The following is a 16211-nucleotide window of genomic DNA, read 5'->3' on the forward strand; positions in this document are numbered from 1 at the left end:
CCATGGCCCTGTGACATTTCATTTACTACTTTTCGCATACTGGTAGTAGACAATAACAGCATTAATAGCATGGCCATACATGCCAATTTGTGGACTGGCAAAAATTTTCACAGACTAGTTGGGAACTACTGATATAGGGCCAAATAAAATCATCATTTAACCTATAGACTATTATGACTTACCTTTATTCAGAGTAAAGTGTATAATAATAAATAAATATATGAAAATAACTCTAGAATAGACAAACATCATGCAGGTTTAGAAGTAAGGATGCTCACAAACAATCTCCTTTGACCACTTTTGAATAAGAGCCTGTAGAAGATTGTTGGCTAGCTTGCTAGTTATCACGAACAATCTCTCAGACCCACTGAATACTCTGACCAACCTGCTGAGCACCTTCATCCCAGTTGTATTTTTAGGATATGGAAGGTAAATCCACTTTAACTCTTTGAGGGCTGAATATTTTTTCCAAAAAACTCAAGTTTTCTGAAAAGCACACAATGCACTAGTTTCACACATAAATAAACATAAAACATCTGTTGCTACATGCTGTGGCTGTTGTTGGAGCCTGTTCGGCATCTCTGGCAGCAGTGGCTGAGCAGGGGCACCTTGATGGCCAGCAGGAATGCATGGCAGGTGGGCGATGGTGACAGTCGCAGTGTGATGCAATGTGGTTTGTACCTCTTGTCATCATACAGTAAGTGGTGGTCCTAACCAGGTGAATGCTGCTGTAGGCATATCCACTACACAAACAAGTTCAGCACCACAATTAGCTGGGGACCGATAGGCTGATGCTGGTACCTCATTTCCGTTTTCCATCTACACCAGAGATTTATCCTGATCAATGAAGCCATTGACATCTGTGCTAACATATGAAACTGCAAGTCAGCTTTTTTCAAAGTTAGAACACAAAAAGTACCAGTAAGAAGATGATGGTCTACATGTAGTAAGGCCACACATCTACAGTATATTAGAACAAATACACTCCTAATTTAAAAGAGTGAATGAACACATTTGCAAAAGACATCAAAGCTGGAGGAATTAAATTGTTGGAAACACCCAAAATGTTTCATAAAAACCCGGCCATTTCTCAGAACCAAGCAAACAGCTGAGAAAACATATTAAGTGCTTCAGGCAGGCAAATTATATATTAATGGGTGTGGCAAGGTGGGTAAGTTAGGATGATTCTGGGGGCCAACAAAAATATTTCAACAGTATTGGCCAATTATTGAAATAACATTTAAAAGAATAGTTAACTTTTGATGTAGAAACTATTTTTTATCTAAAGTAGCCATTCACAGGCCTCTACATTGTTTTTCCTCCCTCTATATTAGCCAGAATGGTTCAACCAATCCACATCAGCTTGAACCATAGAGCGGTACTTTACACATTTGGTTTAGATGTGTGTTCATTTTGCTAACTCTTCAGATTACAGAAAAGAAAGGTAATAAATGCTTGAAAGAGAGAGGAGAAAAGAGGGTGATAGCTGGTCACCCAATTTTTCTCAAAGAAAGGTCAGTCTATCAGTGTTGGTCCATTCTCCATATGTGGTACAACAAACCAGTTTATAGAATTGTTCGATATTATCTAACAACCAAAACATCAAAATATTAAACTAGAGGCCAGTTCAAATAAGCCAAGCAGGCATATTCTTATTATTAGTCATTTTAGTGCTTGACAGCTTTTCTGTAAGAGTATCTGTGAGCCAACGTTGTTCACCTCGCTAAATCAGTTTTGCCCCGGTATCAGGCACAGATTCAGTTTCGGCAACCCTTTCGTCACCCCTCTCCCTTCCCCAATCCAGCTTAAAAAGGTGGGCAGTGTGAGAGAATAAAGGGAACCATCAAGGTGTAACATAGCTTTGTAAATGAAGTGTTTAGAATGCAGTATGCATTTAAAAGAAATATGTAACATTTGTCCGAATAAATAGCATAAAAAGACTGCTGAAATGGTCAAATAAACAAAGAGAATGTTCTAGGAGATGGTTTGAGAAACTGGCTGATGTCATGCTTTTTCATGTAATTGCCAGTTGTCATGTACACTGTTTTTCAAAAAAGAATAAGAGTTGAAGTAAAGATATATTTTGAAGGGCATCAATGTAGTAGAAATAAGACTTTTATTTGGGTTTGTTTATTTTGCTGCGTAAGCCAATGAACCAATCATAGTGTATGCAAGCTAGTGAACTAATCAGAGTAAGCATTAATTCAGCATTGTTATGCAAATTCAGTTATCTATAAGAATGACTCTCTGTCTCTGTTTTGTGTTTATTCCTTCACAGGTTGCTGTGAAGTGTATCCGTCTTCATGAAGAAAAATTAAAGACACAATGAACAAGCTTCCTCCTGCCTGGTTCTTTGGGTTAATTATTATTTATTTCTAGTGATTATTTACAGTTTTTTTCTTCCTCGGCAGCATTATGCTGAGTTATTTTTTCTTATTAAAGATATAGCTAACCATGGTCTTGGAGCTAATGACATTAATTTCACCTTTAGAAAGATTGCAACTCATTTTATTTACAAGAAATTAGCAGGCTACAGTATAGTTAATAAATGAAATTATGGCCACATTATTATATATTATACTAGCTATGTTACCTGGCTTCACCTGGCTTCACTCGGATGTATCAGAAATACTACATTAATTTAATTAACTTAATTAATTAAGTACTTTTTCTGTTATCAAGGCCAATATGTAGTGTGTAAGACTTTGTAACAAAGACCAGCATCTCGGGGTGTGTATTCAAATCCCAAAACTGACAGTGTATGACCAAAACAAACCACTTCACCTGCCTGTGCTCCAATTAGAAAAATACATTCCATGTAAACAATTATTGGTGATTTAATCCAAGGAAAGAAAGAAGAAGGAAAAGTAAAGGAGAATCCAAGACATTCAAATTCTCAAGGGCCTCATCAAAGCTGATCAAGAAGAATTAGGTTCAGTTCAGTTATGACTGTATGTAGCCTCATATTTGAAACATTTTAGGAGGCTTAGTCATCTATTATTGGGAGTAATTAAACATTTGCACTTATTCTCAAAAATGACAAACGAAAACAAAACTTCAAAATATTGAAAATGATAAATGTGTAATTAAATCAAAGGAAACTGCAACAGAAAAGCAAATCGCACTTGATGTGCTTTTAGTTACTTTGATAAAGATTTACAGTAAGTCCATAGTGCAGAGCAGCAACCGTACTACAAGGAGCTAACAAAAGTGTGCATACTCAAAATAGTTACTTTGATAAGCAAATTTCATCCTCTATCCACGGCATAACTGATAAACTTTATAGCAGTCAGTGGCTTCACACATACAGTATGTCTGTTTTTTTTAGGACTGGGGTTTTGAATATTACCTCTAAGGCACGCAACGCAATGCAGAAGATGTCAATGAATTAAACATGGCACAGTCAGAGCTTTTTTTTTAAATCATAAATATAAATTTATTCACAGACTGGTTCCTCATCTATGTTTGCCCCATGTTGCTGTTGGGATTGGCACTGGCTCCCGCCAACCAGAAATTGGATGGATGGTATAGAAAATGAACAGCTGGCTGGACTTTATGCATTGTGAGAAAAAGGGAGTGGAAGTGTCTTTTGAGAAACGTCTTAAACTTACCTACTGGAATAATTAAAAATCGTATTGCTCTCTGCTGATATTTTTTTAAATTCTTTCAGGTTAGGCTGCATTAGTGACATTAAATATAATGTGAATTAGAGTGAACTGACACCGAGTCCTGGGTTGCTGGGTTGGTTCCTAATGTTACTTTGAATAACTTTCAGTTTTCTTCACATTCCCACAGTCCCATACTAGATATAGGAGGCTAATTAAATAAACAGATAATTAAGATAAATTACATGGAAATTGTTTAATAGAATCATTATCAATTCCATACTGCATAACCTTATTAGCAATTTTTAGTTATGGCCTTCTTTACATAATCTTTCAGTTTTGTGACATCTTATGTGATATCATCTACTGTTAAATTCTGCTCTGTACTTCTAAAATTTTTATCTTTATACTGTATTGAGGATTTGTTCTGTTCTATGTATTGTGTCGTATTGACCACCTTCTTTTTGACAACACTTCACACCCAACCTACCTGGAAAGGGGTCTCTTTTTGAACTGCCTTTCCCAAGGTTTCTTCCATTTTTTCCCTACTAGGTTTTTTTTTGCGAGTTTTTCCTTGTCTTCTTAGAGAGTCAAGGCTGGGGGGCTGTCAAGAGGCAGGGCCTGTTAAAGCCCATTACGGCACTTCTTGTGTGATTTTGGGCTATACAAAAATAAATTGTATTGTATTGTATTGTAATTGTAAGCGACTTGGCCATAGCACTCTGTGATGAGCCACGATTGTCTTAAATCTTAGGTGCAAGAGGTGACAATGTGGACAATGAGTCCACAATTGTAAATACAATGTACAGTACTACCTGAGCAGCCTGAAAAAGGAGGAATAGATGCAGTCTGCGTACAACACCATCAGATCATAACATCAAAAATGTAGCACAAATACTGCTTTAGATGACCACACTAAAAAAAAACCAAACCATTAACTATCATTGATTAGGCACAAATAAGGCAAATTCATTCGTGCTTTAGAATAGTAGAAGATCTTCATTTTGAATTTGAGAAAAAACTACTGTATTTTTATATATTTTATTTTGTCTTATACCATATCTGGGCAAAATCTAACAGTGGTCACTTGAAAATGTTTGCATTAATGAGTCATTATCCAATACTATTGATAACAAGTCTCCATTTATTAGAGTTGTGTGCAGCAGTATCTCTGAAAGCATGCAGTTCCTCAAATGAAGTTCAGAGTGCATTTCAAACAAGGTAAATCATTTACTTACAATGAGCCATAGCTGCCAGATGACAAAGAAAAAGAAACCTGCCAAGGCAAAAGCGGCCATCCAGACAAGTAAAAGCAGGAAGAGATGGACCATTCTTTGCTAAAGAAATGTCAACTGTCAACTGACACTTCAAACAATCAGGCCATTGAAGATCTAACTTGTTACTTTCTCCATTATATTTTGTTAATAAAAATTGAAATAGTGAACACAATGTTAATGATCACACAGGATGCTCCTCCAAAGTTTTCATGGAATGCTACATGAGATCACGTAGCTACACTCAAGTTTTACTCTCCATCTTTGATAATCACAGTAATGTGTACTGATTTCCAGGAAGCAGCTTGAGATTCCAGCTTCACATATTCCCACTCCATTGTCAGTTCCAAGTGTTATGTGAAGAAGGTGATGAAGCCGTTTTTTTCAGCCTGTCATAGTAGTATTATCCACAGTGTCATATATGAAGAGCACCAGATAACATCCAGCAATGAGATTTACTGCAGATCAACAATAATGATAATAATCACAATAATAATAACAGAGAAAGTTTGCATGGACAACAGGTTTCCAGCTGGTTTAAAAGCCTGTTAAGCTGTAGGCATTTCAGAGTCTTAATAGTATAAAAGCTTTGTCTCTAATGTTGAAAAAGTTAAGCTTATTACCCTGATCTAAAGCACTACAACAATTCCTCCTTCAAGTTCCAAGTCATAATCCAGCAACCTCCCTCCATTTTTGGCATGAAAGATTGTCAGGGTGACAGTTTTGTTTCAAAAGTGGTGCTGCAACCATCCATGCACATCTTATTTAAAAGTAAACTACATTTATGGGGTGGTTGGCCCATTTTACTAAAAAGTTGGGTTCATTTCAGGAAAAAAAAATACAAACATTAATAAATGATTCTAGGACTCTAAACTCTCATGATATCCATCCTTTACATTTCTAACCAGTCTTTGAGAGAGAGTCAGTGCCAACCTCAGGAGCGTAAGGTGCAAAGCAGGAACTAACCTTGTATGGAATGTCAGTTGGATCAAAGGTCACACTCATATGCACACCCACACTTACTTGTACAGAGCCAATTAATGTATCATCCACATCTTCTTTAGTAAGCATCATCAGGAAGCGTTTTACAGGTCCAGAGCAGTGGAACAAATATTTACAAGTATTTTTTTGTGTTTGAGCACTGGTATTTTAAGTGGTGCTCTTCGGGTAACAGAACTGAACAAGCAGCCTTCTGTTTTAGAGTTCAGTTCCTTAGCTGCTTCACTAAACATGGGAGGAAACTGTAATTCTCTCAGAAAATTCATGTAGATGTGAGGGAAATGTACAAACTTCACACAATCAATTTCTGGCTTGAAATTCAAACCCAACCCTCTGGAGCTAAGAGGCGGCAGCACTAACCACCTCACCGAAAATGCTACCTCATCTATTTTTGAAGCCCTATAATTCAGTTCTTGATTGGTAGAGGTCCATCCCATCGTTTTGGCTCTGGTGGAAGCTAGGAATTGACCCTGGTATCTTTGAAATTGTTAGAAAATTAGAACAATTGTGATTGATGAGAACAGGCCATTCAACACACTAAGCTTATTCGTGCTAGATTCTCCAAAATAGCATCAACCTGTGATTTGAAGGTCAATAAACTCCTACTCTTCATCGCAATACTTCGAAATTTATTCCATGAGTCTAAGGCTCTTTGCATGAAGAAAACGTTTTTTATGTGAAATCTGCCCTTAACAAGTTTCCAAATATGTCCTGGTGTTCCTGATGCAAAATTTATTTTAAAATAACAGCTGGGGGGTCTACTATATTAACTCGTTGAGGGCTGAATATTTTTACCCAAAACACGCATTTTTCTGAAAAGCACCCAAAGAAAGGGTCTCCCACATAAATCAACCTAAAATATCAGTTGCTGGGTGCTGTGGCCACCAGTTCACAGTCTCTTGTGGCTCGAAATGCTCGCAGGTGGCATGGCGGCTGGCAGGACGGCAGTAGCAGTCGTGGTCACAGCGCAATGCAATCTAGTTTGTACCTGGTGTCACTATGAGTGACGGTCTTCATCTACACAAATGTGTTCGGCACTACAATTAGCTGGAGATCGATCAGCTGATGCCGACACCTAACGTTCCAATTCAGCGATAATATACAAAATGTCATCCACAGAGTAATTTGCTTTGTGCATTCGCTTTGATCTGTCACCAGATGTCGATGCCATTTTTGTCGTTGTTTTCTCTTCACTGTTCCCGCAAGCTCAGGGTACATCTCAGTCAAACCAATGAAGCTAACTTTCCTTCCAACAAAGAGAATCGAACTAAAACATAACGGCGGTTTTTGTCACCGTTTGCAGTTGCTTACTGTTCTCAAACCCTCCCAGCTGACAAAAGTCAATATCCGCCCTAAAAAAGTTAAGTCCTTTCAGAATTTTAAACACTTCATTCATGTGCCCTCTTACTCTCTGTTTACTTGAAATGATTCAGTTCCTTTATTCTCTCCTCATAGCTCATACCTCTTAGTCACAGAATCATCCTAATCCTTCTTCTCTGGACTTTCTCTAGTGCTGCTATGTCTTTTTTGTAATATGGAGGTCAAAACTTAATACAATACTCCAGATGATGCCTCAGTATAGTGTTACATAACTTAAGCAGAACTCCCCTTGACTTGTACTGCACACCTTGTAATGTATAACCTGACATCCTATGAACTTTCGTACACTGTATATATGTAGATAGTCCTATGACACCCTAGGTTCTTAACATTAGGTGTACCTTCAAGTGTCATAGGGTGTATGATTGGATTTTCTATTCTCTTTGTGTTGATATGTTTAAACTGTGAACACCTAGTAACCAAGTACCTTTATAATGATCAGAATGACAAAATGGCTTTCCTAAATGAACAATAACACAAAGAATAGTCTTATAAAACTTTGTTTAGGATGGCACTGCTATCATGATGGTGAAATAATAAATAAATAAATAAATAAATAAATAAATAAATAAATAACAAAAAAATAGTGTTTTCAGGTAGTCCAGACATATCATAAATTGTTTTCTTCTCATTTATCTTGAGTAAATTATCAGACAATTTAATTTAATTTAATTAATTTAATTATTATAAAACAATCCAGGTATGAAATGTCAGATATTAAAAACTCCCACCAGAATCTTTAAAAAATGTTTAAGTTGGAGATAAAGGTCAGAACTGTTTTCAATCTGTTCAATGCCTGGGAAAAAAACACACTCTGGTGCTGCACCAGTGTTGACAGTTGTTAATGAAAACAGAGTACAGTTAAATTTGAAAACTATTTTTTTAATCACATTTTTACTACCCAAAAAGCCAACATCTTAGAGGACTCAAAAGCAAATTTAATTTTACATGAAGTAACATGAAGTAACATAACAACCCTATACCTAAAGGGCCACCCCCAGGCTTCCATTCCCAAAACAATCCTGCAGAGTTGAAACAGTAACGACGCTAAAAGAGGATCCAGAGTAGATGAAAAAGTGAGTGGAACTGAACTAATCAAGAAGGTAAAACGCTTAGGGTCAGGACAGCAGTGAAGACTACAGGGCAACTCCTCACAAATTAGCCGTATTATACTTATTATTAAAGTGTGAACCAAGAGTTCCAAAGGGGAAGCAAATGTTCAATTCAAAATCTTGAACCCACATGAGTGTCACTTTCATCCATCCATCCATCCATTTTCCAACCCGCTGAACCCGAACACAGGGTCACGGGGGTCTGCTGGAGCCAATCCCAGCCAACACAGGGCACAAGGCAGGAACCAATCCCGGGCAGGGTGCCAACCCACCACAGGACACACACAAACACACCCACACACCAAGCACACACTAGGGACAATTGAGAATCGCCAATCCACCTAACCTGCATGTCTTTGGAATGTGGGAGGAAACCAGAGCGCCCGGAGGAAACCCACGCAGACACGGGGAGAACATACAAACTCCACGCAGGGAGGACCCGGGAATCGAACCCAGGTCCCCAGATCTCCCAACTGCGAGGCAGCAGCGCTACCCACTGTGCCACCGTGCTGCCCCTGTCACTTTCATGCAATGCTCTAATTTTCTGGAGGTATTTGTTTAACAGTATTTTAACCAGATTGTTTATTGCAATCCGGGAAAGTGAGAGGATGCCTGAGGAGTGGAGAAGAAGTGTACTGGTGCCAATATTTAAGAATAAGGGGGAATGTGCAGGACTGTAGTAACTACAGGTGAATAAAATTGATGAGCCACAGCATGAAGTTATGGGAAAGAGTAGTGGAAGCTAAGTTAAGAAGTGAGGTGATGATTAGTGAGAAGCAGTATGGTCTCATGCCAAGAAAGAGCATCACAGATGCAATGTTTGCTCTGTGGCTGTTGATGGAGAAGTTTAGAGAAGGCCAGGAAGAGTTGCATTGCGTCTTTGTGGACCTGGAGAAAGCATATGATAGGGTGCCTCAAGAGGAGCTGTGGTATTGTATGAGGAAGTCGGGAGTAGCAGAGAAGTACGTAAGAGTTGTACAGGATATGTACGAGGGAAGTGTGACAGTGGTGAGGTCTGTGGTAGGAGTGATGGATGCATTCAAGTATGAGGTGGGATTACATCAGGGATCGGCTCTGAGCCCTTTCTTATTTGCAATGGTGATGGACAGGCTGACAGATGAGATTAGACAGGAGTCCCCGTGGACTATGATGTTTGCTGATGACATTGTGATCTGTAGCGATAGTAGGGAGCAGGTTGAGGAGACCCTGGAGAGGTGGAGATATGCTCTAGAGAGGAGAAGGGAGGAATGAAGGTCAGTAAGAACAAGATAGAATACATGTGTGTAAATGAGAGGGAGATCAGTGGAATGGTGAGGATGCAAGGAGTTTAGTTGGCGAAGGTGAATGAGTTTAAATACTTGGGATCAACAGTAATGGGGACTGTAGAAGAGAGGTGAAAAAGAGAGTGCAGGCAGGGTGGAATGGGTGGAGAAGAGTGTCAGTGATTTGTGACAGACGGATATCAGCAAAAGTGAAAGGGAAAGTCTACAGGACGGTAGTGAGACCAGTTATGTTATATGGGTTGGAGACGGTGGCACTGACCAGAAAGCAGGAGACAGAGCTGGAGGTAGCAGAGTTAAAGATACTAAGATTTCCATTGGGTGTGACGATGATGGATGGTGTTAGAAATTAGTACATTAGAGGATCAGCTCAAGTTGGACAGTTGGGAGACAAAGTCAGAGAGGCAAGATTACACTGGTTTGGACATGTGCAGAGGAGAGATACTGAGTATATTGGGAGAGGATGCTAAAGATAGAACTGCCAGGCAAGAGGAAAAGAGGAAGGCCTAAGAGAAGGTTTATGGATGTGTGAGAGAGGACATGCAGGTGATGGTTGTAACAGAACAAGATACAGAGGACAGAAAGATATGGAAGAAGATGATCTGCTGTGGTGACCCCTAACGGGAGCAGCCGAAAGAAGAAGAATTTGTTTAACAGTATTTTAGCAAGAATTCATGTTTTGGACATTGTGAGCATACTTCTGGATAACTGATATGTTGGATTATGCAACATGAAGGTTTTAACACTGTTTCCTTTTGCTCAGCATTGTTCCGTGCTGGCACTCCTTGATGTCCATTGTATTAGAAACATTGTTATCTCATGACAACATGAGATTAAACATTTTTCTCAGCCATCACTATAAACAATTTTGTTAAGTAACAGGTAAAAAATTATAATTTTTAGGTAAAGTATTCCTTTAACTCTAAGTTATATCACCTTCTAAGTCAGTAGATATGGCTAAATAGTATTTAATGCACTGGTAACATCTACAAACAAAATGTTAACTAAATTATGATCTTTGTTCAGATGTTTATCAAATCATTGTCAACTTTCTTCAAAGCTTGATAGGAATAGTGATTTGAGGTTAAGTCTTGCAAGTAACAGGAACCTAGTGTGTCAAATATGAGTTAGCTCATAAAAGCTTCCAACACAATAAAATTAGGTGCCTACCTACAATATCTGGCTCCTGTGAGCAAAAGAAAATAACAACACCAAGAACAGATAAAACCTAACATCCAGTCCTGTAGAACCCTAAGCCACAATGACCCACTAAACCAATGTTCTGATGAAAAGTCAAAAGCTAAAGCACTCTGATCTTTCTTTCCACATGCCTTAACAGCTTACCTGGTGGCAAGATCCTGTTTATCAAAAAGCCACCTGCTATCCAAGACCCCAGCTCCTGTGTGCTTCAGGGAACTTGTAGAGATATTCTCAGCAACGCACACTAAGGAAATGGCAACCATCTGCAATCCTATGTGGAAGTGCTGTGCAAGCGTCTCAATTGCATGACCACCAAGAAAAAGAAAAGAAAAGGTATAGCTAGAAGTACCAGCTATGGGGAAAGAAGATCAGAAGACTGCTTAACCTAACATAGATAGTTTAATTTAGACTGTTCAAAACAGTTCATTAGTCTGAATAAACAGAACTAAAGCAATGTACATCATTTGTCACTTTTGGTTCATTGTTCTTGGGCACTGTGACAGTTGTTGATCTTTTCAAGTGGTTACCGATAATTCCATTACCCATTGATCCTTGAAATAGCTTGACAAGAGCACACTAACTGGTCCATAAATACTCACAAAGTTTTGTAACTGAGTCAGTTTGGGCCATAATTTTAATTACGATTTAATGACATCACAATTTTTTATTATCTGAAGCCACTGGAATTTTGCATACTTTCTTGATATTCCATCCATCCATCCATCCATTTTCCAACCCGCTGAATCCGAACACAGGGTCACGGGGGTCTGCTGGAGCCAATCCCAGCCAACACAGGGCACAAGGCAGGAACCAATCCCGGGCAGGGTGCCAACCCACCGCAGCTTTCTTGATATTCTTTTTCTTTAAATATCTAATGCACATTTTCACAGTAACATGGACTGTGTGTATATTTTATGCATCAGGAGAGGGTTACCACTGACTCATTGATGTTCTGTCTTCTGTGAGTGCACATTCAAGCAGTCCTGGAGCATCTCAATCACTTTAGTGGTCCATCTTTTAAATTTCTCCTTTTAGACTGTTATTTGGTAGGTTAATGTAGGTTTATTTGTGATCTGCGTTCCTAGGACCAACAATGCCCTTTAGAGATATGCTACTAATATTACTGTAGCAAAGGTGGCGCAGACTTTGTTGTTGGTGTTCCACTTGTTGGACGATGTAAAGGGGCAGATGATAATCCAAAGGGTAGAACGTAAATTCTACCATACATCATTTGTATTCACAAAAAAAATTCACTTTGGCTTGAGTCTCTGGTTAATTGGCATTAATAGCTCCCTGTGTATCAGCATTTGGAAAAAATGTAAACTACAAAAAGCCTGATGTGCTGTATTTTTTATGACAGTTATATGGTCCTAAAAGGATTGCTAAAAATAAGTACCTGATAAAAGTGCACACTTGACCACCTCTTCTTGTTTTAGTTCATCCAAATCTACAGTTATACTGTATCATTGCAATATAGCGCATTTGATTTTAACTGTCACCTGGTGCTAAGAAGAGGTTAGTAAGGTTGCATAAATTGCTGAAAGCAATGCTTGCCTTATATCTAAATATATAAACATACTTTAAATGTATAAAAGTAATAAGGTAAAGATAATTTAGAAAGTTCAAACAGAAAGCACAAGTGAAACTCTCATACATCTACCAAGGTGGGGTGGTTGACCACTAATCTACTTCATCTGGGCAGGAACAAACATTTCTTTCTTATCTCTATGCAGGTCTCATATCTCTAGGCCAGTGGAATTTCACCTGATGTTATAGTCTGAGTCCATACCTAATGATCATTAGCAGAGAGAAGGCATTTATTCAAAGTTTTGATGGTACACTTTAAAACAGTCCCAGAATCGCTTTCTGGTTTTATGGCTACTTTTAAAAGACATAGGACCAAGTGAACACACTGCACACTGAGGTCTGGGGGCCTTTGGTTTCACTGCACTTGGCCCATGGAGATTTATAGGACAAGTCATCCATACCTATACTTTGACTGTTGTTCCCCAGGTCCCAAGGTACTACTGGGTACTACTTTCTTGGAACTTCTTGCTGTCATATTGAAATGTGGATGACCTAAGAAATACTCCTGCTCATCCCCAAATGCATCCTTTTTAATAATGTGACACATTTTATTTATATAACGCCTTTCCCATGCTCAAGGCACTTACAGAATTTAAGAAAGAACTGCAGGGTATACAGTATATAGCATTGTACAAACCAGATAAATAAATAAAGAAGATTAAGACAGTAAGTTCAGAGAAAAAACCTAACAGACAACATAACTGATAGTTTTGCACACACACGTACAGATGAAATGAGCATCTTGACATAAAGGTAAACTGAGAGAAGGGTAATAAAGTCAAATAGAGCTAAAAGCCTTCCTGAACAGATGAGTTTTGAGTTGTTTTTTAAAAGAATTCATGGAGTCAGCTGACCTGATTAATTTTGGTAGGTCATTCCAGAGTCTGGGCGCTATACAGCTGAAGGCCCTGTCACCCATGGCGTGTAGATTAGTGTGGGGCACAACAAGATTGCCAGCATCAGAGGACTTTAGTGGGCGGGCAGGCACATAGTGATGGGGAAGGTCACTGATGTAATTTGGCACAAGGTCGTTTAAGGCTTTGTAGGTTATTAGTAGGATTTTATATTCAATTTTGTAAGACACAGGGAGCCAGTGAAGGCGGAGCAGGATGGGTGTTATGTGCTCACTGTTGCTGGTTCAAGTAAGGACTCTTGCAGCCGACTTTTGATTAAGCTGGAGCTGTGATATAAGATTAGAAGGGGCACCTGCCAGTAGGGAGTTACAATAATCGATGAGGGATGTGATAAAAGCATGGACAAGTTTCTCAGCATTAGAAAAGGAGAGGAAGAACACGGTATATGCTACTTAGGTGAAAGTAAGAAAGTTTCTTAATGTGATTTATGTGGTGGAATGAGAAAGGGAGGAATCAAAAATGACACCAAGATTCTTTGCAGTGGAGGCAGGTCTGATGAGATCACCGCCAAGATGGACTGGGAAGGAGCTCATTTTATTAAGTTACACTTCAACTTTAAAGAGTTTTGCTCCATCCTGGTATTAATTTCACTGAGGCAGGTTGTGAGCAGAGAAAGCTCTGATGAAGTTCCACTTTAAACATTGAAGTAGAGTTGAGTATCATCTGCATAAAGATGATAACCCAGTCCATAGCTACGAATAATATGGCCAAGGGGAAGCATATAAATACAGAAGAGAAGAGGGCCGAAGACAGAGCCCCATTGAACTCCTTGTGTGATTGGCGCTGAGCTGGATCTGCTGTTGCCAAGACTAACAAATTCTGTCAGATAGGACTTGACCACTGGAGGGCAGTGCCAGAGATACCCAGCATGTTCTCCATTCTGGACAGTAGGATGTCATGTCTGACAGTGTCAAATGCTGCACTGAGGTCTAACAGAATTAATATGCTGGTTTGTCCAGAGTCTGCTGCCATAAGCAAAATATTGATTACCCGTAGCAGAGCAGTTTCACAGCTGTGCTGCTCCCTGAAACCAGACTGAAAGGGTTCTATCAAATTATTAGAGGTTAGGTAATTGGTGAGTTGGGAAGCTACAACACGCTCAAGAACTTTTGACAGAAAAGGTAAGTGGGAAAAGGCCGGAAATTGTTAAGACTGTCAGCATCAAGACCAGACTTTTTTAACATTGGGGTTACAGAAGTGATTTTAAAAGTGATCGATACAGAGCCAGTGTCAAGGGATGAGTTTATTATTGTTGTAACAGTCGGGATTATGGCATGAAAGCAGGATTTAAGTAGTGTGCTGGGGATGGGGTCCAGTACACAAGTAGTCAGCCTCATCTTACAAAGCAGGTTATTAACAAATGCAGATGTGACTGGTGAGAACTTAGAGAAGGAGCTTGATGGAGTGGGAAAACAGGGAGAGATATAAACAGATGATGTATTTAAGTTAGTTGAATTATTTAGATCTTTACTTTTGTTGCAGAAAAAGTGAAGGAATTCCTCACAGACTTCAGTAAGAAGAGGTAGTTGGGCCAGGTGCAGGTTTATTAATTATAGTTTATTAACTACAGAAAACAAAATCCTTGGGTTATCATGACCACGTTCTATTATTCTGCCATAATGTGTGTTCTTGGCTGCAGTTAGTGCTTCTCTGTAAGCTCTTTGGTGGTCAGAGAAAGCCTGGATGTGCACAGTGAGGCCAGTCTTACGTGACATTCTCTCAAGGCATCGGCCAGCTGCTTTCATAGATCGCAATTCTGAGTTATACCAAGGAGCTGGACGCTTAAAGAAAACCTCCTTATGTTTTAAAGGAGCTGTTTTATGTAATGCTGAATGAAGGGCTGAGTTATAGTGGTCAACAAGGCTGTCTAGTGTTGATGGAATAGGTGTAGACAGTAAATGATCAGAAATGGATCCAGAAAGAACAGAGGGACAGATATTTTTAAGATTTCTGTAAGAAATTTGTCATTTACAGATAAGAGGAGGGAGAGATAATGAGTCAGTGAAAAGTACTGCTTTATCATCAGAGAGTCCCAAATCAGTGCTGTACATGTTGGCAGCAGATAGTCCAGAAGTACAGATCAGAGGCCTCATGTATAAATGGTGCCTACGCACAGAAATGTTGCGTACTCCAGTTTCCACGCTCGAATCGCGATGTATAAAACCTAAACTTGGCGTAAAGCCATGCACATTTCCACGGTACCTCATACCCTGGTGTACGCAATTTCTCCACTCGGTTTTGCAGACTGGCGGCACCCAGCGTCAAAGCAGTGCTACTGTTCCTGTGTGGTCACCCTTTCTTTCTTAGACCCACATTCCTGACGTGGTTTTATAAATACACTGAAACTAACTGCATATTGTTTATTAGTGTAATGCATCTGATTGTAATTAACCTGTAGCAATATAATGGTCCAAGGAATAGCCATAGTATTCCAAATACCATAACTGCTTTAGCGTTGTTACGCTCACTGCATCTTCTTCTTTCAGCTGCTCCCGTTAAGGGTTGCCACAGCGGATCATCTTTTTCCATATTACTCTCACTGCACCACTCGGAGCATTTATATCACTGTATCTGAGTGGGGAATCACAGCAGCAGCTGATCGGAAAGAGAATTATCAGTATACAGCATGAAGCAGACGCTGACTCAGCCACGGCAAAACACGTCAAAGTCTTTCCTGTACGGACCTCGCGTTTCAGAAACAGCTTCATCCCAAGAACTATAAACCAAGGTTATTATAGTTTTGCCTTTTTATATTAGTTTTTATTTCTATATTTTTTCTGACCTTACTTGGAAATTCAGTTTAGTTTTAGTTTTCCTTCATCGTGTATTTTTAGTTTTAGTTTAGTTTTTATTTCACAAA

General features: G+C 39.1%; 2 protein-coding genes across 3 annotated transcripts in view; both read right to left on the minus strand.

Annotated features, from left to right (window-relative positions):
* The window catches only part of LOC114652160 (FYN-binding protein 1-like), a 1204993-nt gene that overhangs the window by 220284 nt on the left and 968498 nt on the right, over positions 1–16211 (minus strand). The gene's annotated exons all lie outside the window — the stretch shown is intronic.
* The window catches only part of LOC127527982 (FYN-binding protein 1-like), a 218789-nt gene that overhangs the window by 177836 nt on the left and 24742 nt on the right, over positions 1–16211 (minus strand). The window contains exon 1 of one of the 2 annotated variants that reach the window (XM_051928492.1): positions 4844–4918. The exons of the other annotated variant lie outside the window; for it this stretch is intronic. Coding sequence (XP_051784452.1) covers positions 4844–4903 — 60 coding nt within the window. The 5' untranslated portion in view covers positions 4904–4918. Of the gene's footprint in view, positions 1–4843; positions 4919–16211 lie in introns of those variants that run through there. 2 annotated transcript variants of the gene reach the window in all.

Source organism: Erpetoichthys calabaricus, chromosome 5, assembly GCF_900747795.2.
Source record: "Erpetoichthys calabaricus chromosome 5, fErpCal1.3, whole genome shotgun sequence".
Taxonomy (NCBI): Eukaryota; Metazoa; Chordata; class Cladistia; order Polypteriformes; family Polypteridae; genus Erpetoichthys; species Erpetoichthys calabaricus.